Source organism: Myotis brandtii, unplaced genomic scaffold, assembly GCF_000412655.1.
Source record: "Myotis brandtii unplaced genomic scaffold, ASM41265v1 scaffold137, whole genome shotgun sequence".
NCBI lineage: Eukaryota > Metazoa > Chordata > Mammalia > Chiroptera > Vespertilionidae > Myotis > Myotis brandtii.
The window spans coordinates 5,697,212-5,723,811 of NW_005354874.1; the positions used below are offsets into that span (position 1 = coordinate 5,697,212).

At 40.3% G+C, this 26,600-nt stretch overlaps 1 protein-coding gene across 3 annotated transcripts in view; it reads left to right on the forward strand.

Moving 5' to 3' along the window:
* CSRP2BP (CSRP2 binding protein) overlaps nucleotides 1-25,740 on the forward strand; it is a 33,414-nt gene extending 7,674 nt beyond the window's left edge. The window contains exons 3-10 of one of the 3 annotated variants that reach the window (XM_005860600.2): nucleotides 2,288-2,409; nucleotides 8,280-8,461; nucleotides 10,980-11,396; nucleotides 11,515-12,080; nucleotides 17,730-17,866; nucleotides 19,015-19,193; nucleotides 20,526-20,716; nucleotides 25,013-25,740. In XM_005860600.2, the coding sequence (XP_005860662.1) occupies nucleotides 2,288-2,409; nucleotides 8,280-8,461; nucleotides 10,980-11,396; nucleotides 11,515-12,080; nucleotides 17,730-17,866; nucleotides 19,015-19,193; nucleotides 20,526-20,716; nucleotides 25,013-25,186 (1,968 nt within the window). In that variant the 3' untranslated portion in view covers nucleotides 25,187-25,740. Of the gene's footprint in view, nucleotides 1-2,287; nucleotides 2,410-8,279; nucleotides 8,462-10,979; nucleotides 11,397-11,514; nucleotides 12,081-17,729; nucleotides 17,867-19,014; nucleotides 19,194-19,440; nucleotides 20,302-20,525; nucleotides 20,717-25,012 lie in introns of those variants that run through there. The other 2 variants (XM_005860601.2, XM_014535072.1) reach the window with 2 other exon arrangements.
* The last annotated feature ends 860 nt before the right edge of the window (nucleotides 25,741-26,600 follow it).

Consider the following 26,600-nt stretch of genomic DNA (forward strand, 5'->3'; position numbering starts at 1 on the left):
GTCTCAGTGTCCCGGTAATCGCTGCAAGCACCTCTGAGAGAAAGCCGCCCTCGAGTTCCTACCAATGCCAGACAGTCCAGTTTCTCCCTGTATGAGTCTGGGTCCCCAGAGACTCACCCGGAACTGGAGTTCAGAGCAGTCGGGAGCTTGAGACTCCCTCTCAATTGAAAAAGACAACCGTGTCCTCTGTTGCCAGCCCTTTCCATGTGCTCCTCCGTACCGCTGAGTCTTCCGCACCTCCTCTGAGTCTCAGTGTGCTTTTCTCTTTCCTTCTAGTTGTAGAATTTCCACTCAGCCAGCCTTCCTGTGGTTCTGGATGATGTCCGTTTTGTCTTTTAGTTGTATTTTTGAAGTGGATGTGCAAGGCAGCAATTTCCGGTGTTTACCTATGCCGCCATCTTGGTTTCTCCTCCAAAATTTTCTTATCTTCCCAAACTGAAATTCCATATCCATTAAATAGTAACTCCTCATGAACAATTACTGCTTTTTGGTTGACCCAATGCAAAAATCAGTGAAAGAATTTGAAAAATCTGTTCATGGGGTTAATTATTTGTTAGGCCATCTGCAAGTTTTACAAGTTTAAGGATGGCAGAAATTGAAACTCAGTGGAAACAGCAGAATTGCCTTCAGGCATAAGTCTTCTCGTGGTACCATTGGGAGTTATGCTGTGGACCCAGATGATGGGGCATGAATTGCACTTTATTAGATTCCTTACAGCTTCAGGACACTCCTTATGGAAATAATTATTTAAGGATTAAATATATTTTTTAAATATATGTCTCCCATTTGTCCCTCTTTACCCCCCTCCTCCCAGTTCTTACCAACCCCCCAGGTCTTCACCATCCTAAAAAAATATTTTTATTGATTTTAGAGAAGAAGGGAGAGGGAAAGAAAGATAGGAATATCAATGATGAGAGATAATCATTAATCAGCTGCCTCCTGCACACCCCCTACCGGGCATTGAAGCCACAACCTGGATATGTGCCCTGACTGGGAGTCTTAACTGTAACCACCTGGTTCATAGGTTGACACTCAACCATTGAGCCACACCTGCCGGGCATGATTTTTCTTTTCTTCTCCTGTCCCCTTTTCAATTTCATTAGCCCAAAATTAGTCATTATTTTTACTAGGTTGAATACATGGTTTTGAATAGCTTGTATAGTTTTGTGCATTTACATAAAATTACATAATTACAAAATTACATGTAGACACAAAAAGAAATGTCTGAAAGGACAGTCACTGAAAATGTTAAAAGTGATTATTTCTTTTAATATATTTTTATTGATTTCAGAGAAGGAAAGAGAGGGAGAGAGAGATAGAAATATCAGTGATGAAAGAGAATCATTGATCAGCTGCCCCCTGCATGCCCCACACTGGGGGGTCGAGCCTGCAACCCAGGCATATGCTCTCCACCGTGACCTGGATGCTCAACCACTAAGCCACGCTGTCCGGGCTGATTATTTCTTGATTGTGGATTTAAAGTGATCTTTACGTACTTCTTTTCTCTTTTTTTCTATTATTGAAGTCTTTTACAATGAGCATGTGTTATTTATAGTCCTAGAAAATATTTCCCCATTTGGGGCCATGAATTTATTATCTGTAAAATAACCAGGTTGTTCTAGATTAGGAGTTTTCAGATTGAACTCTGGGGAGTGAGCCCTTTGAGAAGGGGCAGAGCAGCCAGGCCTTTCAGGTCTCTGCCCCTTATTGATTGCTGATTTCATTTGAAGAAAGGTTTCCACAGCTAAAAATGATTAAATACTGAGTAGATGGTGTGTCACATTATTTTCAGCTCTGAAATTCTGAGTCATTTGTTTCTGCCCTCTAAAGAGCTTAGAAAAATATATATGCAGGGATGATTTTCAAAATATTCAATAGAGTTAGCACTGTTGGTCAAGATGCTGGCTGGAGTAGATACCTGGAGGCCTCATGATGGCCAGTAGTTAACACTTTTGTTAGTTCTGCATTGTGGAGGATGGAGGGGTACTGGGCTGGGGGTTCACCCCAGGACAGTGGTTATTTATCATAATCAGCCAACCACACATCAGCCCTGCGTGTGTAACACGTAAAGAAAGACTGCACATAACTAAATGGATGAGTCAGACTCATCTGAGAGCAAAAAGGAAAGTAAAATTCTATACTGAGAATATTCCAAGATATTATCCTTCCTTTTCCCCCTCTGTTCTCCAGCATTACTATTTAGGATATAAAACAACAAATTTTCTCCCTCAAGATTAACACCCTTAATCATGCTTCTGTCCCAGTCCTTGTTTGGTTTGTTTTTCAGGTTGTCATGTTGGCAATGTACAACTTGTCTCTGGAAGGAAGTGGACGTCAAGGTTATTTCAGGTGGAAAGAGGATATCTGTGCTTTTATTGAGAAACATTGGACTTTTTTACTAGGGAATAGGTAATGTGATTTCTAAAAAAATCTTATACTTGAACAAAGATATAAAGAATGAATATAAGATGTGAGCCAGCCTAGTGTAGCCCTCTAGAGCAGCAATTTTCAACCTTTTTTATCTCATGGCACACACAAACTAATTACAAAAATTTTGCAGCACACCAAAAAATACATTTTTGCCAGTCTGACAAAAAAAGAGAAAAGGTATAATTTTGATTTATTCACACTGGACAGCTATTGTTGTGTTTGCTATTGCCATTTTTTTTTTATTTGACAATCTAAGGGAAAAGAGGTCAGTGCCCCTGACTAAATAAGGTATTGCATGTTTTAAAAATTCTTGTGACACATATGTAATACTTTCAACAATAAAGAATTATTTTGAAAAATAAAAATGCTTGTGGCACACTGGTTGAAAAATCACTGCTCTAGAGAATTAGAGTATGCATTTGCTTGTGGCAATTACAGAGAATTTTGTAATCCAGAAAATGTTCCTAATTTAAGTTAAAAAACTTGTTTATGAAAAATCAAAGTGAAAGTATATACTATTAAAAGTGTAGTCACTCATCCTATTTCGAGAAGTAACTATTGATTTATAATGAGCATTAGGAGATTTTGAAGAGATTTGTAGAATGTTAAAAAATAGTTTGATTAAATGAGGCTGTTTAATAGTTGAATGAGTAACTATTTAATTGGAGGAGATAGCATTATTACTATCCTTTTAAAATCATTGCCTTATCAGAAGAAAAATAATGGCAGTTATTGACTGCACCCATTTATATTTCTTTTCATTAATAGAGTCATTATTTTGTATTTATTTTTATTAACTAGAAGGGAGAAACAGTTTTATACTTTTTGGTATGACAGTGCTTAGCAAGATCTAGATACGTTATACATATGGCTTAGTCATTCATTCCTCTTTTCATTTTAATACTTTTTTTTTTTTGCTGCTAAGTGCACTCCTCCTTTGTGGCTGTTTTAGTTCATCAGACTTAGGGATGTCAGTGCACAGATATTGAGACCATATGGTGTCTTTTTGTTTGCTTGTGTTTTTTTTAGAGAAGGAGGAAAGTGGGGTGGAGAGAGAAATATACATTAATCGGTAATCTGTAGCCTTCTCTATGCGCCCCGACTGGGGATTGAACCTGCAACCCGGTTATGTTCCCTGATTGGGAATTAAACCTGACCTTCTTGTACACGGGACAATGCTCCAACCAACTGAGCCACACTGGCCAGGGCTTGAGACCATATATTTTAACTAAATGTTCATGTGAATCTACTGAGATTTTTATTGCTATCCTTATTGCTATTTATAGATTAATGAGTTTACAATTGGATTGGTCAGTTCTGTTTGAGATTCTGATTGTTAATTGCCATCTGAAGTCCTGTGTGGGATTCATAAATCTTGCATATAGGGTCAGTATAGACAAGATAGGTAAAGGCTCTGATCACAGCAGGTCAGAGCAGGGAGTTCGTACATGTCCTCTCTCTGAACTCACTACAGCCTCTATTTCCTCTGGTGCTGAGAAGTCACAGCTCTGCTAATGCTGCTGGGAAATCAGGGAAGGCATTTAAAAGGAGGGACGACATTCTGAAGGCTTGCTGTGAGGAAAAAATAGAATAGATTCAGTACATTTTTACAAAAGAAGTTATTTTTTGTTCTTGAGTAATTTTAGTGGTACTAAGAAAAGAATTGACAGTATAACTGGTTCTTTTTCTTAAAAAAAGGAAATCTGTTGTCTTAGTTCAATGATTTAGCGCTATTTGTGGGACTTAATACATCCCATTTATAAGGGACAAAAAAGAAAAAAACGGATAAAATTAGATCTTGGAATGTTTTCATGATCTCAGTGCTGCTCTGTTTAATGGATTATCTTCTGGAAGAACTTGGATTTAAATTGCCTGTTTTTAAGGATATTGCCGTTATTTTAACAGAAGTTGTTAGTGTCATTTGTTCATTTCTAGAGCCTGTTCTTTTTAATGTTTACCGAAAGGCATTAATTACTTTCCAGCTGCTGTGTAGTTTAACCATTGAGACTAGTAGTTTGGGCCAAAATAATGTATCACTTGAATTATCATTTACTTACTTAAAAAATACATTCACTTTAAAAAGAAACTTCACACCACCTTGGTGAGCAAAAAATAATATAATTTGCCATAAATATAATGAAACTATAAAAATAAATGCACTAAAAATAAAACAATGCCATTAAGTTGTAGCTGGAGCCCATGGCCTATTGAGTCAATCTGAGACCTTCTTTCTTGATCAAAAGGGGTGGGTACATGTGTTCGAATTTCAAGCAATAAACTTTCTCCTTGATCTAACCAGAAGGAGGAAAGAGAAGGAAAAATTACTCTGTGATTCCTTGCCACTCAGTTTCCTGCCCAGTGCTAACCTTTACTTTGGGAACTCTGCTTTATTTTATTTTGTTTTTGTTTTTGTCTTTTTTTCTGTTTGTTTGTGTGTTTTTTGGTCTTTTTTGTTTTGTTGTTGTTGTTATTATTGGTAACTCTGCTTTAAACATCAGTGATTGGAAAGTCACCTGAAGCTGCTCCCTGATGTGATTACCATGTGCTCAGATGTCTCTGTATATGAACATACACAGAGTTACTACACCCTAGAGGACCACGCTGCAAAAGAGCACTTACAGTCATACTTTTCTTATAACTACTAAAGATTTTAATTCTGCTATCCATAGACCAGTGATGGCAAACCTATGACACGCATGTCAGAGGTGACACGCGAACTCATTTTTTTGGTTAATTTTTCTTTGTTAAATGGCATTTAAATATATAAAATAAATATCAAAAATATAAGTCTTTGTTTTACTATGGTTGCAAATATAAAAAAATTTCTATATGTGACACGGCACCAGAGTTAAGTTAGGGTTTTTCAAAATGCTGACACACTGAACTCAAAAGGTTCGCCATCACTGCCATAGACCATATTTTAAATTCCTAACAATAATACCATTTCTCATTTGCCGTAAGAGCTAAGCGAATAGCCCTGGCCTGTGTGGCTCACTTGGTTGAAGCATTGTCTGGTGCACCAGAAGGTTGCAGGTTCGATTTCCGGGCACATACTTAGGTTGCAGGTTTGATCCTCGGTTAGGGCACATGCAGGAGGCAACCAACCAATCGATGTATCTCTCTCACTTCGGTCTTTCTCTCTCTCAAATCAATTTTTTTTTTTTTTTTAAAAGAGCTAAGCAAATAGTATACTGTGTAATGAAGTTCTAAATTTGAATACATTTTCTTCCAGATATTTACAGGATTTGCTTTTATGCCTTTAATTTTTATTAAAGTTTAAGTGTGTAAAGGATTATTTAGGGTCAACCTAAATAACTTTATGTACTTATTGTAGAAACAAAAAGTATACAAAAGCTTTATTAATTACTATAGTTTAATTGCCATTGTGTGTGATCATTTAATTTGCTTTTACAATCCTAGCCTTGAATTCTTGCAGAAGATATAACTTTGATTATACCTTTGAAGAATAATTTGAATGCTTTATTCTGTTACCATATTTCATTGATTTTAAGATGCATAATATTTCAAATTTTGATTTCTCTGACAGCTGGATATAGCTTACAAGTAGTGATGATGTGTCAAAATTTGATAGTTTCCTTTCTTGTACATAAAATGATATATCTTAAAATCAGTAGATCTTATATTTGATGAAATATGAGACAGCACATTCATAGTATTTAAAATTCAAAAAAATTATATGACGATTCTGGGGAGATGGCAAAGTAGGAAGCACCAGAAATCTGTCTCCCTACTTAGAAAACAATTGGAATTGTAGAATCTGTCTGATACAACTATTTTGGAATTTTGGAGTCTGTTGAAGACTTGCAACTTCCAGGGGAAGGTTTGTACAGTAAATTGCTGTTAATTTTAATCAACTTCAACTCTTAGCACTGTAGCTTCTGCCTATCCCACACCTTTCAGCCTGTAGTAGGCAGCAATGTGCATACTCTTAGAGCAGCTTGCACAGCTTATGGGAGCCAGGGTATACAAAAAGAACACTCCTCCAAATATTGTGATCTGTGCTCTGATCACTAATTGCTGCTGCTGATCATAAGGTTGCAGACAAAGGTGGGCAGCCATTGTTGCACCTTCCCTATTGTGGCCAGCCCCTTTCCCTCTGGCTGAACCAACTTTACGGGATTAACAGGCTGGTGCCTTCTTTTCTCCCCTTTATTTTTCTCTTTGTTCTCCTTTTGGAGCTAGACATTGAAGGCTAAGATGTTCAAAAGCAGCTACATTTATATATACAGAGGAAATTAGAAAGTCACTACATGTGCTCAGGGGAAGGTGCAAGCTCAGAAATGACCCAAGAAGACCTTATACAACTCATGCTGGTATTTGGCACAGGGGGACAGCCTACAACAGTAAAAAAACAAACTTTGGGGAAGGATAATAATCTAATGTCCAGAGTTACTACATTATTAAGTTAAATTTTCAATTAAAAATTAGAAAGAATACAAAGAAACAGCAAAAGGTATGGCCCATTCAAGGGAAAATAAATAAACCAACCAGGACTTCCTTAAGAAGACCTAATGGATCTATGAAGGAAAGACTTTAAAACAACTGTCTTAAAGATGCTCAAAGAACTAAAGGAAGATGGGGAGAAAGTCGAGAAAACATTGTATGAACAAAATAAGAATAACAATAAAAAGGTAGAAAACCTAAAAAGAAATTCTGGAACTGGAAAGTACAATACTGTAATGAAATATTCACTGGAGGGATTCAAAGGCAGATTTGAGCAAGCAGAAAAAGATTTAGTGAACTTGAGGATGGGTCAATGGGAATTATAAGATCTGAGGAAAAGCAAGGAAAAAGATCAAAGAGAAGTGAATAGAGCCTACGGGACCTGTGGGACACCACCAACTGAGCTAACATACTCATTGTGTGAGAAAGCAAGTAGAATGGCTTCCCCCTTGATCATATTCTTTGGGCAAGAAGAGGGGGCTTGGAAAGTTAGAAAAAGTTGAGTGGAGGAGACCAAAGGAGTTAGAGTGCTCTGTGACCAAAACATTGCCAGTGAAAGCTAAGGTGTTATTTGCCCCATCACAGACAGTGCTTATGCCTATTAAAGTTTTTTCTTCTGTGTGTTCTAGTACATCTTTGTTCCTAAGAATACTTTTTTCTTTTGCCTCCTAGCAATATTTTGAAACTGTTAGTCTGGCCTTCTTATGAAAGTATTTTTGGTGATTGACGTATGTTTTCAAGGTGGAAATAAAACAGTTGCCTTTGAAAGAATTTTCAACAGGAGGAATCTGAATAGTTGACATTTAACATATTTTAAAAATTTTGTTACATACATTCTTTTTTTTTGGCAAAGTTATTCCCCCAAAGTTCAGTTCTTTGTGGAACACACAATATATTTTTATTCCCACTCTGCTGTGTAAAGGCCAATAGGAACAGAGTGAGAGATGCATCTGATACCTGGGTAAAATGAACTATTTACCATGGCTAATGATTCTCCTGCATGCATTCTTGAGAGCTGTATTTAATTCACATATAAAAGCAACTTGTTTAATTAAAATTATAGAACTTGGTAATCATGATGATGGTAATCAGAATTGTTTTATAAGCTTTGTTTGAATTATGTCATTTAATCCCCACCACGACCTAGTGAGGTAAGTTCTATGATCCTAATTTTAAAGATGAGGAAACTGAGGCAGCTAGAAAGTGGTAGAGCCAGGATTTGAAGCCAGACAGACCTCAGAGCCTCTCTTAACTTACGTTCCTTCAAAGTTTTCAGGTTCAGAGCATATCCTAGGCCAGGAGTCATAGAGTATACATAGAGTGTATTTTCTATATAATGATAGAATTTAAAAAAACAATCATTTTTAAATTCTTGGACTCTCCAGGAAAAAAACTTCGACCTGGTGGAGCACAGTAGCAGGTTGCCTCAGCGTGGGAAGTCCTATGTACTTCCGTTCAGGTGCTCAGGAATTCGGAGAACCAGGATGGTGGAAACTTGTTCACAACAAGCCCCCGACAATGAAACCTGAAGGAGAGAAGTTGTCTGCCTCTGCTTTGAAAGTCAAAGGTACTGCTGTGAGAGCAGTGTAGGAGGTGCTAGCCAGCCCAAAGCCGAGTAAGGGTGAGCTCAGGAGACAATCCCACTTTACCAGGCAGCTCATCTGCTCTGGAGGGACTCTGCTTGGCAATTTTATTGTGACACATTTTTTTGTATCCTGTAAATAAATACTAAATAAAAATGGGATAATTTCCTAATTAAGTTACCAGTTTTAATAAATTTCCTTTGATATCTGAAAGGTTCTCTATTTTAACCTGATTCTGTTTTTAAACTTTTTATTATGGAACATTTTTTAAATGTGCAAATGTGCAGAGAATAATATAATGAATCTCCATGTACCTTTCACCTCATTTCAACAGCTAACTGCTGGCAATCTCATTTTATCTAGACCAGGGGTGAGGAACGTCCAGCCCTCAGGTCATATAAGGCCCACTTAATCATTTGGCCTGGCCTTGCCAAGGCATTAGGGGTGAGTTAATTAAATGTTTGACCAAATATAGCAGGCTAATTTTTAAGTTGATACTTCTGTATGGCCCATGAATGATGTTATAAATATCCAAATGGCCCTTGACATAAAAAGGTTCCCCACTCCTGATCTACACCCATAGTACTCTCCCCCAACCCTCTACCCATCCCACCCTTGGATTCTTTAGGAGCAATCCTAGGTACCAACATAGCATTCTTAAAAATTTCAGTATGTATCTCTACATGGTCTGAACTCTTTCTTTTTTGTAGTCTAACCATAATACCATTTTCACAATTTTAAGAGAATTAATAGTAATTCTTTACTGTCATACATTGGTCTGATTTTTTTGAATCTAAAAAGGTTTTAATGAGCTTTTACATTTAAAAAAATATATAATTGGAAAGAAAGTCAGGTAGGATTGAAGGATATAAGGTCTGGAAGTTGCTCCTCTGCACCCACCCCTTCCTGCAGTTTCACTTCCCAGAGTAACCACTGTTGACTCTTGTGAATGCATTTAGAAATCGTCTGAACATTTAAGCATTTTCTTATTTTTTTTAAAGAAAAACTGTAAATGGACTCACAATACTTATTCTCCATTTTTCCCTCCACTTACCAGTATACCTTGGATATCTTTCCATAGCAGTACATGCAGATCTGCCATGTTTTCTTTCTTTCTTCCTTCCTTCCTTCCTTCCTTCCTTCCTTCCTTCCTTCCTTCCTTTCTTTTTCTTTCTTTTTAATTAATTTCAGAGAGGAAGGGACAGGGAGAGAGAGACAGAAACATCAATGATGAGAGAGACTCATTGACTGGCTTCCTCCTGCATGGTCCCCACTGGGAATCGAGCCCACAACCCGGGCATGTGTCCTGACCAGGAATCGAACCAGGACCTCCTGGGTCATAGGTCAACACTCAACCATTGAGCCACGCTGGCCGGGCTGCCATGTTTTTCTTTTATTTCATTGCATTCCATTGAATGGCTATATGATAATTTATTAAACCCATGTTGATGGACATTTTGGTTATTTCTAGAACCTTTTATTGTTGTTATTTTAAACAACAATATGGCCCTAGCCGGTTTGGCTCAGTGGATAGAGTGTTGGCCTGCGGACTGGAGGGTCCCAGGTTCGATTCCAGTCAAGGGCACATGTCCTGGTTGTGGGCTCAGTTCCCAATAGGGGATGTGCAGGAGGCAGCTGATCAATGATTCTCTTCATTGATGTTTCTATCTCTCTCTCTTCCTCTCCCTTCCTCTCTGAAATCAATAAAAATGTATTTAAAAAATAAATAAATAAACAACAACATAATTGTACACTTTTGTGTGCATGTGCAAATTTTTGTGTAATTAATTCCTGGAAGTGTGTTACTATATTAAATGCATGCTCATTCAAAACTTTAATCAGCCGAAGCCGGTTTGGCTCAGTGGATAGAGCGTCGGCCTGCGGACTGAAGGGTCCCAGGTTCGATTCCGGTCAAGGGCATGTACCTGGGTTGCGGGCACATCCCCAGTAGGAGATGTGCAGGAGGCAGCTGATCGATGTTTCTCTGTAAAAAATCAATAAAATATATTAAAAAAAAAAAAAACTTTAATCAGTATTGCCAGGCTACCTTCCAAAAAGTTATAATAAAATTTACGTGCTGGTATGAATATGTTCATTTCCCCATATACTTGCTGAGCATTATCAAACTTTTAATGCTTACCTATTCCAGTCGGTGGAAGATAGTGTTTAATTGTTTAAATTTTCATTATAATTTTTTTTCTTGAAAAGAGATGTCCAAGTCCTCATTTAAGGCAGGGAGGGAGAGAGAGAAAAATATTGATGTGAGAAAGAAACATCGATTGGTTGCCTCCCATATGGTCCAGGGCTGAACACGAAACATGGTCATGTACCCTGACCGGGAATCTAACCGGTGACCTTTCAGTGCATGGAACCACGACACACCCACCAGGGCAAACATTTCTCTATTTTGAATGTGGTAGTAAGTTTACAATAATAAATTAGTAAAAGAAACTAAAGTTGACTGGTTATTTAAAAATTGAGGTATTTATTCTTTTCCATCAGCCTCAAAACCAACTTTAGATCCCATCATTACTGTTGAGGGACTTAGAAAACGGGCGAGTCGCAATCCTGTGGAATCAGCCATGGAATTAAAAGAGAAAAGATGTCGTACTCAGGAAGCGAAAGACATTAGAAGAGCCCAGAAGGAAGCTGCTGGCTTTCTTGACAGGAGCACTTCTTCGACCCCTGTAAAGTTCATAAGCCGAGGCCGCAGGCCAGATGTGATTCTAGAAAAAGGAGAAGTGATCGACTTTTCATCCTTGAGCTCCTCTGACCGCACTCCGCTGACTAGCCCGTCTCCGTCTCCCTCTCTGGATTTCTCTGCCCCCGGGACCCCTGCCTCTCACTCAGCCACGCCCAGCTTGCTTTCAGAAGCAGATCTGATTCCAGATGTGATGCCACCACAAGCCTTGTTTCACGGTAAGTCTTGCCTTTCATGGGTCTTTATTGTATGCATGGCCCATGATATGAAAGTGTATGTTTTCACCCTTGTGTGCGGTGTGCTCTATTTCTTTTGTCCTGTTTTATACTTCCACAGATGACGATGAGTTGGAAGGTGATGGAGTCATAGACCCAGGGATGGAGTATGTCCCGCCCCCTGCTGGGTCAGCAGCTTCTGGGACAGTGCCTGGGGGCAGGAAGAAGGTCAGAGTACCTGAACATATAAAGCAGGAGGTAGAGAGTGAGGAGGAAAAACCTGACAGGATGGACATTGACAGTGAAGACACAGATTCCAACACATCTTTGCAAACAAGGGCTCGAGAAAAGAGGAAGCCACAGCTGGAGAAGGACAGGAAACCCAAAGGGCCCAAGTACACCCCTGTTAGCATCTATGAGGAGAAGCTGCTCCTGAAGAGGCTGGAAGCTTGTCCCAGTGCCGTTGCCATGACACCAGAAGCTCGGAGACTGAAGCGTAAACTGATTGTCAGACAAGCAAAAAGGGATAGGGGATTACCACTTTTTGACTTGGATCAAGTTGTTAATGCTGCTCTTCTGTTAGTTGATGGGATTTATGGAGCCAAAGAAGGAGTTTCTAGGCTTCCAGCTGGCCAAGCCACATACAGAACCACCTGTCAGGACTTCAGAATCCTTGACCGGTACCAGGTGAGTTAACACACATGCTAAAACTCTCGAGGCAGGAGTGGAGGTGGGGCAGGCAGCACCAGGTAGTGGGCACAATTAGGCAGTGACTATTCAAGTCCTGAGTAATTTTGGGAGAGAGAATAAAACAGCAAGAGAGAAAAATAGAAAAATTGCTGGGCTTTATTTTTTGAAATTGTTCAGTATGAATACCTCTTAATACAGCTGGGTTATTTTCCTCTTTGGGCATTTCAGGCAGAACCTAGTATCATTTAGTCCCTAAGGGTAGCCGTACATGGTTTGTGTCATGACTTTGATTGATAGTTTTGTTGAGAACATAAGTGTACCAGACCCTGTGCTGAGCAGGATCTGAAAACATGTAACCATCTGTGGGTTAGAAGACAGCGTGGAGACATAGCAGCCAGGGGAGCAGTGTGGTGTCAGCGTGGCTCAAGGTGACTCAGTGGAACCCAAGGCTAAGTGTGCTCCTGGAACAATGAATTCCACTCAGAGCTGCCAGAACACACCTTCACACAGCAGGAACGAGAGGTCTTAGATTCCCTGTATCTGTGCTAGCACTGCTCTTAACCAGCCTCTTACCAGTTAGCTAACAGAGCTGTAAAGTGAAAACTTGTTTTTTATTTACTTTTCTTTGATTACAGGTGAGGTTACAACTGTAATCATGTTCCCTCCTTGTTTCTCTGTGAATTGCCTGTTGGATTCTTTGCACATTTTTCTGTTTTGTTCTTCTTTGGCAACAAAAGTGGGCTCTTCTCTTTGTTGCCATGTTCTGGTATTGTTCAGTGTGTACCATGTTGGGTTTTTTTGTTTCATTGTGCTCAGCATTTGGTGTGTGGGCCCTTTGAATTTGAAAGTCCTTGAGTTCTGGAAAGTCTTCTTAATTTCCTATCTTCTGTTTTTTCTGGTCTGTCTTTTCAGAGCACCGCTATTAGGACAAGGGTTAGCAGACTTTCTCTGTAAGGGGTCAGATAGTAAATAGTTTCTGCTTTGCAAGCCACACAGTCTCAGTTGCAACTATTTAACATTGCTGTTGTAGTATGAAAGCAGCACAGGTAAGATATAATGAATGGGCATGGCTGTGCTCCAATAAAACTTTATTTACCAAAACAGGCTGGATTTGGCATATGGGCTGTAGTTTGCCCATGACCCCTACTCCAGGTGGATCCCCTTAAGTTTCTTTTTTTCTCCTATTCCTCATCTTTTCTGGGAAGTAGTAACCTGCCTGCCTGCATCTTAGGAGCCAAGTAAGGGAGGCCAGGAGCTGACCATTCAGCTGGAAAATTTCCATTAAGTGTCCCTGTTTTAGGACAGTACTTCCACCCTTGGCTGTGCCAGGGCCCCTGTGTCCAGAATCTTTCTCCTTTGAGCTTCTGCAGAGTCTAGTCTTCTGCCCATGGAAGGGAAGATCATTTTTGGATATGGGCAGTGGGGGCTTTAACCTCTGAAGTAAAGGACTCTGAGCTTTAGTAGGACCTGGCCTTTCCTATTGCTGCCCTTTCCTGAGGCTCTGAGCTGCAAATCCTGCTGCTCCTGGCCTGGCCTCCCTGCTGCCTTAGGTTTTGTCTCTCAAGTCCAAGTCATTTGGCACTTTTTCATATGCTTTTGTTGCCATCATCTGTTCATTTGTTCTTTGTTCTCATGAGCTTTTCTTTTTAATATCTATACGTTATTTTTTTAATTATGAAATGTGTCATACCCATAGAAGAATGCCCAAGGAGAATGCATAGAACATATGAGTATAGCTTAGAGAGTAATAAAATAAATGCCTGTGCTTCTAGCTCCTGGGTTTAGAAACAGCATTACAAACACCTGAGAAGTCTGTACACTGCCTGCTCCCCCCAGAGGAAGTCATTCTCTGACTTATTGTTAATCATTCTTCTACTTTTTTAATGACTATATCCCTAAACACTACACTTTTATTTTTTTAAAAATGAAGTGGGAAACACTTAGCTGTGGAAGGAAATTACCTCTTAGATGAAGGTTTCCAGAAGATAAAGCTAAGTAGTCTGTGGGTGGTGGTTGTAGATAAACTGTGTCCCACAAAAGGATATATTGAAGTCCTAACTCCTGCTACAGGTGAATGTGACTTACTGAGAAATAGGCCCCTGTACATATAATTAAGATGAGATCATGCTGGAGTAGGGTGGGCCCTTAATGCAATATGACCAGTGTTCTTACAAGAGATGAGACACAGAGACAGACACATGAGGGAACACCATGTGACGACTGAGGCAGAGTGCTGGGTCCACAGCCAAGGGATGCCAACGATTGCTGGCAACACCAGAAGCCAGGAGAAAGGCACGGGACAGTCTGTCCCCCAGAGTGTTCAGAGAGCATGGCCCTGCCGACACCTTGACTTCTGACTTCCAGCCTCCAGAACTGAGGGAATAAATTCCTGTTGTTTTGAGTCACCCTATGGATACAACAGCTCCAGGAAACTCATACAGTTATGTTCTGGCTGCACCTTCCATGAGCCCCTCTTGGAGAAGTCAGCGGTCAAGGTCACCACCCGAGCTGCAGCGTATACCAGGGAATGTGACAGAAGTCTGGGCCATGGCAGTGAGGTCCTCTGCATTTCCTGCCTGGGCTGACATGCTTCCTTCCAACTTGTAGGTAGGTCAGCAGTTATTTGTGGGGCAAGTATCCTCAGCTGATACAGGGAGTAGAGTGTCAGAGTACTTGGTGAAGACAAGCAGGGCACAGATGCGATTCTGGGCTACTACTCCTTAGGGTTAAAAGATGGTCCAGTAGTGGGCAGGGATCCTCACCGCCTTTGTGTTCCATCTTCCCTCTCACTTTTTGACTTCTCCCAAATTGGATTGGGGAAGGGAACCAACAATCCACCTAGCTCCCCATTTTGTTTAGAACCAGAGGTTTGGAGAAGCTCATTTAACATTTTCCAAACTTATTTGACTTTGGGACTCCCCCCACACCCCCCACCATTTTGTCATTCAACTAACATTGAGTACCTCATATATGCCAAGCACTATTCTCTTGGGCGATACTGCAGTGAATTAAGACAGATAAGGTTCCCCACCCTTATGGAGTTGCCACCGGTGAGCATCGAGGTGACAGAACTAACTCCCTTAACAAACAGGATCACTTCCCACAAGGTGAGTCTGCAGTGGGATGGAAGAGCAGAGGGCAGCAGCCACTTTGGACAGGGTAGTTAAGGATGGTCTTTCTGTAGAGGGAACACTTGAACCAAGTTCTGATCCACAAGGAGGAGCTGGGCTGAGGAAGGTTCAGGGCAGAAGACTCAGGCACAGGACCTAAGGCAGGAGTTAGTTTGGTGTCTGAGGCTGGAACATAGTGATGATGGAGGAGGGGGATGATGGGAGATGAGGCCACAGAGGTAACAGGGCCAGATCCTGCAGGTCACGGCAAGGAGTTTGAATTGTATTATGAACTTAAAGTAGAAAGCCAGATAGGAGCTTTCCTCAAGGGAGGTGAATTTAGTTTTTAAAAGGAGAATCTGGCTGTGTGTGGAGAGTGGATGATATGGGGTAAGAGTGGCGGGCAGCAGGGAGACTGATAGGAGGCACTGGTAGTGATCTGGACAGAAATTGAGGGTGGTTTAGATTTGGGAAAGCAGTGGCAATGGAAAGAAGTTGGGGCCCTGTATAATATCTAGAGTTCCGCAGAACTCACCTTGAGACATTGAGTGGATAGTCTTTCGCGGGCTAGTGGTTTAATCGCTGGTGTTTCAGTTGTCTGTTGCTGCATACATATCATCCCAAAACTTCGTAGCTTAAAACAGTGACTATTTAATATTTCTTCTGATTCTCTGGGTCAGCTGGGCTCAATTGGTTGGTTCTTCTGTGGCTGCGTTTAGCTGAGAGCTGGGTCAGGACTGGAATGAACAGGACGGCTTCTCTTCCTCCAGATCCTGTCTCTGTGGCCTCTAGTCGCTCAGTGGGCCAGCCTGGACACCATGGCAGCTGGACTCCGGGAGGGGAAAAGTGGAAGCTGCCAGTCCCCTTTAGGCCTGGGCTCAAAAGTCCCAGAATGTTACTTCTGCCACTTTCTGATTGGTCAGTCACAGGCCGCCAGATTCATGGGGAGGGGAAATTGACTCTGCCTTGTGATAGGAGGAGCCACGTGTACCCAGAGGTGGGGAAGAACAGTTGGGGCCATATTTGGAAACTGTATTACACAGCTTTCAATTTCACTTTGAAACTTACTTTAAAGTCCTGGAAGAATTTCAAAGTTGGCTTTTGAAAGTTTTGGTGTCCAGTTTGGTAAGATCATAAGAGAAAATTATAAAAGAAGGAATTTTTGCTCTTCTTCCAACAGAGTTATTTTCTAGGCTAAGAGCAAACTGATTCTACAAAAACAACTCAAGTTTCTAAACTTTATCCATTCCTTGGCAAACCACTTTATAAGTGTGCCTTTTAATCTTCCATTTGAACTCTTTGCTGTAAAACCCTAATTGCACATGTTCTGTTACTACATGACTGAGGGCCCTGGAGCAGCATTCGCTGAAGAACAGACATCTCCGATCAGACTCCCAGGGCCAAACCTACCTGTTCAATTAGGACACCTGCCTAAGGAGCAAAGACAAACCACATCCTCCTTGAACCTCTGGTAGCTCCACTATGGTGATTTGTTTTAGGGATGATAATCTGTATGGTCCTACTTTTGTCAAATTTACTCAATGGAATGGAGACATATTTTAATAAATCCATATATAAGTATTGCAATAATAGGTCCCCATGGCTGTTTGGGTAACAAACTATACTCATAAAACCCGACCCATGAATATATGTTACCTTCATGTTACTGGTGCTGGTTAATATTTGATGAATTGACTGAAAGTGTAATATAGATAAAATGAAACCTATAGAAGCTATAAATCCTGTGCTCAATCCTGCATTTCACTCAATTAAATGACTTTAAACATTTTAAAATTACTTAAAAATTTTTTAAATTATTTTTATTTGATTTTTTGTTAATCCTCATCTGAGGATATTTTTTCCATTGATTTTTGGAGAGTGGAAAGGAGGGGGAGAGACAGAGAGAGAAACATTGGTGTGAGAAAGACATGTTGGTTGCCTCCCGCACATGGGGCCAGGGATCAAGCTAACAACCGAGGTACATGCCCGTGATCGGAATTGAACCCAGGACCCTTGAGTTTTGGGGCTGATGCTCTATCCACTGAGCCAAACCGGCTAGGGCTAATTATTTTAATTTGAAACTATTACAATAAGGATGAGTTTTCCATATCTTATTTTATACAATGACTTTTTTTTTTAATCCTCACCCAAGGATATTTTTCCATTGATTTTTTTTTAGAGAGTGGAAGAGAGAGGGAAAGACAGAGAGAAATATCAATGTGAGAGAAACACATCGATTGGTTGCCTCCTGCACACACCCTGACCAGGGCCCAAGCTGGGGAGGGGCCTGCAACCGAGGTATGTGCCCTTGATCAGAATCAAAGCCGGGACCCTTCGGTCCATAGGCCGATGTTCTACCCCCTGAGCCAAACCACCTAGGGCACAATGAAATTTTTTTTTAATGAGCTTTTCAAATATGTGATGTAAAAAGACCTTTCTGACACATAAAAATGTCATAAGTACTAATTATCTGTGGGAATTAAACCAATCTTTTGAATAATTTTGTTTTTATATAACCAGTGTTTCTTTCTCATAGACTGCCCTGCCATCCAGGAAAGGATTTCGGCACCAAACCACCAAGTTTTTGTACCGTTTGGTGGGATCGGAAGATTTGGCTGTGGACCAGAGTATTATCAGCCCTTACACTTCTCGGATCTTGAAACCGTACATCAGGTATATGGAGAAGAGCATGATGTTGAGTGTGTCATGAGAAGTAATGTTTGTGGTTTCTGCACTTCGTCTCTCTGCCGGAGTGAAGAAATACCAAAACCTGTGAGCAGGAGTCATCAAGGGCTGAGTCTGTGCTCTGTGTCTAGCTCAGCCTTGACTTGTTTCAACTGTATTTGTTTGCAGAAAGGATGGCCCTTTGGTAAAAACATAAAAAGCAAGGATAAGTTAACTCTGTTAGATATCATTATGATGATCATATTTATTGTTTCATTTAAAATTTTAAAGTTGTATATTTCAAGTTGTATATATTTAGTAGTCTGTGAAATAAAAAAATAGCAGCTATGTCTCCATCAGACCTATGCCTGGACTAGATGTTGGGACAGTTTCTAATGATGAGTCTAGGGCGGGTGAGGAAGCTTTTTCCTGCCAAGGGCCATTTGGATATTTATAACATCATTTGCGGGCCATACAAATTATCAAGTTAAAAATTAGCCTACTGTATTTGGTCAAACATTTAATTAACTCACCCCAAATGCCTTGGCAGGGCCAGACCAAATGATTTCGGGGTCCTTATACGGCCAAGGGGCCCGACATTCCCCACTCCTGGCTAGGCTGTGCCGCAAAGCTGAGCTGACAAGAGAGGCCCCCAGTGCTATCTTAGATGTGGTGACAGAGCACATGGTCTCCGTAGACCATACTTGTTCTGCAGCTCATAGTCACCTGCTCCCTGCACAGCACTGCCTCCCAGGCAGACACATGACAGGCAGTGTGGAGCCTGCTCTGCTTCCCCTGGCGCTAGTGGTCCGCAGCTGCCCTGGCAGGGTTGGATCTCCCCTGCCCTGGACTCTGTCTTGGTCAGAGCACTCAGAGGGTTAAATTAGGATGCTCTTTGTTTCCTCACTCTGTTCATAACCCTCACCAGCACCAGTAGAGTTCCTGGCGGGTACAGAGAGGTTTGGTCTGACAAATGTTGAAAGAGTAAATTTTAAATTTATACCAAAGAGTCCTGTAGCTGTTGTCAAGCTAGTTGCCATATAAAGTAGTGCAAATTAACTCAAAATTTCAAGCAGATCAGAGTTTGCATGAATCAAATGGCTAGGAATAATATTGAGTATTTTTTTTACTTGAATTTGTTTTTTTCTGTGGTACTGGAGGCGCGATTATGAAACAAAACCACCCAAACTGCAGCTCCTGTCACAGATTCGTTCCCACCTGCACAGAAATGACCCTCACTGGATGCCGGAGCCCGATGCACCTCTCGATTACTGCTATGTCCGGCCAAATCACATCCCAACAATCAACTCCATGTGTCAGGAGTTTTTCTGGCCTGGTATGTTCCCCCTTCTCAAACTGGGCAGATGGGTTTTCTATAGAGTAAATTTTAATAATTTTTTAAATTAGTGTATGTCATGTAACCCTAACATTTTTACTTATGATTTTATTCAGTTTGTGTCTACTAATATAGAAATATTAAAATATAAATACCTCTTTCTTTTCTAAGATCAAGGGAAAGCCTACATTTAAATTAATAAACAGTGTTTTTGTTTGTTTCTCTTCCCTGTTTGTCTCTGCTCCAGAATAAAAGATTCATCCTGTTTGCTTCTACATATGTTTAGCTATCAGGTAATATCTATCAGCCAAACACAGACTGGTAGCCGGGGCATTTGGACACTTTTGAATTTGCTTAATAATTCTGTATGCTTTGCTTACTTAGCTGTTCCTTAGAAAGTATTAGTAGAGCCAAAAGGTGTTTTTAAAAAGTCAAATACCCCAATCATAGACTTTAACCCAATATGATTTGTCATTTTATCAGCCTTAATATACTGACTGTCTCTAATGACCAGAGCCATCAATTAAAGAAGAGCATTTTCATTGCTAAATATAAACACACTTTTTGTGGATCTGCTTTACCAATATGCTTTGAAATATAAAGCGGGAAATACGTCTTCCAGATGTTAGATAAGATTCATTGGGATAAGAGCTTTGTGATCTTTATTGTCTGGCAATCATGTAGTAGTGCGTGTGGTGGCGGAGCTGTGCTTGCTCTTTTGAGAGTTTATGGGGGCTGAAAGGAACATTCTGGGAGCATTTAATATTTCCTTCCTGTACACTAGGTGACTTTCATACGCTATGCTAGGACTCATTTTTTATTTAACCTTTTTATTGTAAAATGTAGTGTTTGTACAAAAGAGCTTATAAATTGAATATGTCTGAGGTAAAGAATACAATGATATGGACACTCTCAAGGGATCTTTCCTCCAACTCTGTGAGGAAGTCTAGGGACTTTCACCTTAAACATGTAGAAACTAAGTCCAAGACATTTAGCGATGTGCCCACTGATACACATGGCCAAGGAGCCTGAGCTCAAAACAGGTGTGTTCAGTTCTGACCCTGTTCACTCTGCTACCCCGCCCCCCCCCCATCCTGCCTCTCCTTCTTTTAACATGTACTTAGAAAAGATGATGTTAAGTTTGGTATATTCTAAAATTCACTTTTAATTTTATGATCTGAATGTGTGGTATCTATGGTAGTATCTTTGTCTCATTTTGTTTTGTGGGGTATTTTTAGCACACAGGTGTAGCTTCAAGTACAGACTGAACAGCTTGGTGTTCATTAGTTTCAAAAGGCACATGGTGTGAATCTGATTGTTTCTTTTCTTTAGGCATTGACCTTTCTGAGTGCCTGCAGTATCCAGACTTCAGTGTTGTCGTCCTGTATAAAAAAGTTATCATTGCTTTTGGCTTCATGGTTCCTGATGTGAAGTACAATGAAGCTTACATTTCATTTCTGTTTGTCCATCCTGAATGGAGAAGAGCAGGGATTGCAACTTTCATGATTTATCATCTGATTCAGGTATGTATTCTGTGTTCATCTTCTACCCACTAGCTTCTGGGCCAGTGATGGCGAACCTTTTGAGCTCGGTGTGTCAGCATTTTGAAAAATGTCGGGGTCCAACCCCAGCAGGTCCAGGGGTTCCCAAAGGTGTGGACGGAGTCAGCGAAGAAGGAATGACACGGAGACAGCATTCAGTTGATCAGCAGCCTAGCCAGGTTCTCTATTCAGGTTCTCCAGCCAGGTTCTGTCTTTATTCTCCTGTTACATCTGTATTTATACCAGTTGATTTTAATCCTATCCATTCTATTCCAAAGGTTAGGGCATTTGTTATCTCCATTCCAAGGTCACTACTCTATTGTTCTGTTAAGCTACAAGGAAGTAACTGAAGGAGATTATCCTAAGTAAAGATTATGTAGCTTAAGCGTGATTGTTCGTAGTTAAAGTGATTAACTAACTACCCGCCTGGCACTTAGTTAAGGGGTTTTACTGATTTATTCCCTTTCTTAGTCCTGTTAATCCCTAACTCCAGGGAAAAATCCCCACCTGGGGAAACAACCTTTCTCGGAGAGGTGACCTTGGTTAAAACACATAGCGCTAAGAAGGGGAGCAAACATATTAAGAACAGTATGCCATATACGCCAGGTCCCTTGAAACATATGCTGTGCAGATGTTTCTTCCCTGCAGCGACTGTGTCAAGCAGCAAGGATGGACCGGCTTCCGGCACTCCCCCATCTTTATTTTCCAGCTTGAAGTTGAAGAAATTAAAAGGCAATTTTGATGTGATAGTATTGCATAGTGATTGAAAACTCAAGTCTGGAGCCAGACTGCATGTGTCCAAATCCCAGTTTTGCCACTTCTAACACCTTCGTTTCTCTATATCTCTGATTCTGTAAAATGGGGAAAATAGTATTTGCCTCATAGAGTTGTTGGAGAATTAAATAAGTTTATGCATTTAATGTATACAGAAAAGTGCTTTAACATAGTAAGAATCATGCCCGCATCCCAACTCGCTTCCAAGATCAACCTTTTGTGTAGTTTTCCTCTTTGTTCAAATCGGTAAGTGTAAGGAAATGTTCATTTGCTTTTCCTACGGGATAACTGGTAATGTCCAAAGATACTTTGTATTGGAGATATGTATGTGTGTTTTATTAAGCTAAATACCATTGTCTTCCTACTTAAGTAATACATGGAGGAAATACTCTTTTTGAGGATTTGTGCGGTATATTCGTGACCTTTTCTTAGGATATGAAATACACATATACTATATGTAATGTAAATTAGAGATGTTTATTTTTATTGTGAGTTAATTTTGGTGTTTTAATTTTTGGTGTGTGTGTGTGTGTGTGTGTGTGTGTGTGTGTGTGTGTGTGAGTGTGTCTATGACATGACTTTTATCTGCTGTACATGGCACTGGTTTTTTAATCAATCTATCCTATTGTTCCTGTCAGAAAATATACTATTTAACAGTCTACTTTACGGCAGAGTGTCTGGGGTTGAGATTGATCAATTTTAAGCACTGCTTTTATATATTTAAATGCCATTTAACAAAGAAAAATCAACCAAAAAAATGAGTTCGCGTGTCACCTCTGACACGCCTGTCATAGGTTCGCCATCACTGTTCTGGGCTCTTTGGAGAGAATTGGAGGAGGGGTGAATCTGAGTGGGGCCCTCCTAGCACAGCCCAATGGAATATGAGACCAAGTAACAGAAAGCCAGTCACCATCATTTGTGAGGTTATTAAAACACACAGACAAAAATCTTCACCTCTCTAAAATAAGATTGCTATTTATTTTTTTATTTTTTGTTAATCCTCATCCGAGGATATTTTTTAGAGAGAGTGGAAGGGAGGGAGGAAGGGGGAAAGACAGAGAGAGAGAGAGCATCAGTGGGAGAGAGACACATTGATTGGTTGCCTTTCTGCAAGCAGTGGGATCAAACCTGCAATCCAGGTACATGCCCTTGACCGGGAATCAAACCTGTGACCTTTAGATACATAGGCTGATGCTCTAACCACTGAGCAGCACCATCCAGGGCTAAGATTGCTATTTAGACCCAGATTTTAAAGAAGCCAGTTTGTAAATATGTGTAGTAAATAAAATGAGACAATGCCAAAGGGAAAGCATGAAGCACTTGTACTATCCATGTTGGTAATGCTGCTGCTCTTAGAATCAGCACCGCCACGACTCCGACATGGAGATGGAACTATGATTTTTAGTTTTAAGCGGTTTAAAATATTTTAGCCAAGCTGTATCAGTCAGTAGTACATAGTCTGTAATTCTTGATTGTTTTTCATTTTACCATCACTTTATAACCTGGTATGAACCTTCAAAGACTTGATTTTAATATCAAATTATAATTCATCCTTTGATATATCTGCATCATCTTTGAAGAAAGTATACCATATATTTATATACTAACATCAGAAAAACATGCAAAGATTTTTGTTTTCACCCAGAATTTTTCTGGTAACTATTATTTAGAAACCAACTGGTATGGGCAATTTTGTGTTTCTGGTCAAGATTCCTTTTTGGTTTTGGATTTTTTTTTATTATTGAGGTATAATTGACATACAACATTATATTAATTTCAGGTGTATAACATAATGATTTAATTTTTGTATGTGCTGCAAAATGATCACTACATTAAGTTTAGTTACCATCCATCACCATACATATTTAAAAAATTTTGTTTTTCTTGTGATGAGAACTTTTAAGGTTTACTCTCTTAGCAGCTATCAAATATGCAGTGTAGTATTATTAGCTATAGTTGCCATGCTGCACATTACATCTCATGACTTATTTATGTTGTAACTGGGAGTTGGTACCTTTTGATTCCCTTCACCCATTTTGTCCACCCTCTACTTTCCCCCCATCTTGGCAACCACCAGTCTGTGTTCTGTATCTATAAGCTTGGTTTTCAGGATTCCTTTTAAATAGAGGATGGAATTGATAAAATATTTATCCAATTTTTAATGAAACTTGCTCAGTAATTCCCAAGTGTTGGCCAGAACCTTGAGAACCATCTTCTAGAAATTGCTTTCTCTCACCTCTCTCAGCAATTAATATGTGCTACCTTGTATTGTCTTGGACTGAGACCTTCTCAGTGATTTCTACCACATCCCCCTTTTCTCTGCCCCACTTCACTCGCAGAATTGACCTCTACTCTGTGTTCCTCCTTCTAGCCTACCAGACTGCCTGCAGGATTTATGCCTTTCCCTTCACTGGCAAGGGCTTGGGGGGCAGGCAGGGATGACAGTTTGATGTGTCTGCTTGACACAGGCCTGGCCCAGTCAGTCCCCACAGAGCATTTCCTGGGTTGGAGGAAGAGTGTTCATCTTTGTTTGCAGGTATTTAGCCCACAGCCAAACCCCACAGCCCAGGCCCAGACACAGTGTTCCTCAGTCAGTAGCACTCAGTGATGGCCTTGGTCAGACTGTGCTTATTTGCAGTGGAGAGAACACTGGCCTTACCTCAGCACACGTTCTTGTCCTTGGTGTACTAGACGCGGATGTGAATTCAACAGAGAATGGAAGGTAGCCATCTGCCTTTGACAGAGTTCTTAATTGAGGCCTTGGGGGAACCATGGACTGTGAAGTCTTAAGGACCCTGTCAACTTCAGTATTTTGGTGCCTTCTTCATGAAAAGAAGTTCTTTATTTATATTACTTTTGAGCTGCTTCAGTCTGTGTACCTAATTACAGAATCTAAGGACTTGCCTTGTATTGGTAGAATGATTATTACTCTTTTCTCCTAGGATTGGGCGATGGTAAGTATAGAAATCTCAGTTCTGAGAAGTGAATTCTGTCACTTTGGGAGGGGTGGGAGGTGGACTTTAGGATTTTGAAGGTCTGTATAGATTCTTCAGGTTTTATAATTAAATGTAAGTCCTAATATTTCATATTTGGTCACATAATTTAACATCTAGTTGTTAAAAGCAGAACTTACCTTTTTCACTATTTCTTTAAAATTTTCATGGAGTTTGGTATAAGTATGTTTGACATGTAAATGTAATTGAATTATAAATAATACAGTTGGTAATGAAATATCTCCCTTGGCCCTTTGCTTCAGAGAGAAAAAAGAATACTCAGCATGCCATCCATTTCCTCAGTGTTGATGAATGCTTCAGGGAATGTTTTGATCAGTGGCAAAGTGTCATTCGGTTTCCAGCTGTTGCCAGGTGTTGCGAAGTCTCAACTTCAGTCCCTGACATCTCTGGTTTCCAAAACCAACTACCTCCTCTTAGAAGAGTTTCTTCACCTACTCATTTCCCTCGGGCGTTCTCCTTTTCATCTTGTATTTTTCCGTTCTCTTGACAGACCTGCATGGGCAAGGATGTCACTCTGCACGTCTCAGCAAGCAACCCAGCAATGCTGCTGTACCAGAAGTTTGGATTCAAGACTGAGGAATATGTTTTAGATTTCTATGATAAGTATTACCCTTTGGAGAGCACAGAGTGTAAACATGCGTTCTTTCTGAGGCTCCGACGCTGATGGGACTTGGAGAGAGCTCTTCACAGAGAAACACATATGCTTCTACAGACAGGTCTTCACATAGACCTTACTCATTTCACTGTGAGTCTAATCTCTGCGGTTAGACATTCATCCAAACTCTCAGCGAAGATGAGGAAAGAGGTGGGCGGTGGAATGAGTAGTGACCAACCCGTCAGTAAAATCGCTGTGTCCAGTCCTTTCTGGAGAGGCCTTCAACCCACATCTGGGGACTCCATAGTTAACTAGCACTGAGATGCTGCTGTCCTCTTTCCATCAGACAGTTTGTAAGATTAAAAGTATCTAAACTGATACTCTTGGTGAGAGAGAATTCGTCTGTCCTAATTTAAAGAATGAGTAAATGTGATCGCTGTCAAAGATTCATGCAGAGTCCTGGGATGATGAGAGATTATGAAATGGTTACGTAAAGGGATGCCAACCCTTTTCCCAGACTTGATGTGTTGTCATTGAACCCAGCAGGACTTTAAGTCACTGAGGTTCTGTTGTCTCTCTCTGACTTTGGTCACAGTCAAAATAAACTAAATGTTGTCTCTATACATTACTTCGCCTGTTCTGTTAGCATCTCACACCAGGGGTTGGCCTGGGAGTGGAGGGTCTCAGCCTCCCTCTGCCTGTGAAGTTGGTTTGGTGTTGGAGTGGCTGAGCAGCCTGGATGGAGGTGTGTTGGGGGCAGACCGGTATGGTCTGCAGGACTAGGCTGTTTGGTGTGTGGGGGTGTTGGAGACGGACTCTTTTTTTGTTTGTTTTTTCATTTATTCACAAAGTATTTACTAATAGTTAATACATCCCAGACATTTTGATGGTATTTGGAAGGTTAACATGATAAAAGTGAGTTCTCAGAATGCTCAGGTTAAGAGAGAATCATAAAGATGGGGAAATTATAAATGACCCCCTGAAAATTGGCATGAAATGTGTAACTCGTAAAGGCATTGCTCCCAGGGATACATTTGATACGAATTTCTTGGATTACACACTTCTGCCTAATAGAGAATTTTTCCCCAAAAACATTAACGCTGCATGTGGGGAGTTAATAGGTTTACAAAAGAAAAAGCATTTCCTTGAGCAATTTACAGTTAAACAGCTTTTTAAAAAATTTATCTTTATTGTTAAAAGTATTACACATGTCTCTCCCCCCCCAGCCCCCCCAAGACTCCCTTCACTTCGCTATTGTCTGTGTCCATGGGTTATGTACATATGCATATAAGTTATTTGGTTAATCTCTTCCCGCTGCCACCCTACTCTTCCCTCAGATTCCTCAGTCTGTTCCATGCTTCCATGTCTCTAGATCTGTGTTGTTTGTCACTTTATTTTGTTCATTATATTCCATCCATGAGTGTGATACTTGTCTTTTTCTGACTGGCTTATTTCACTTAGCATAATACTCTCCAAGTCCCTC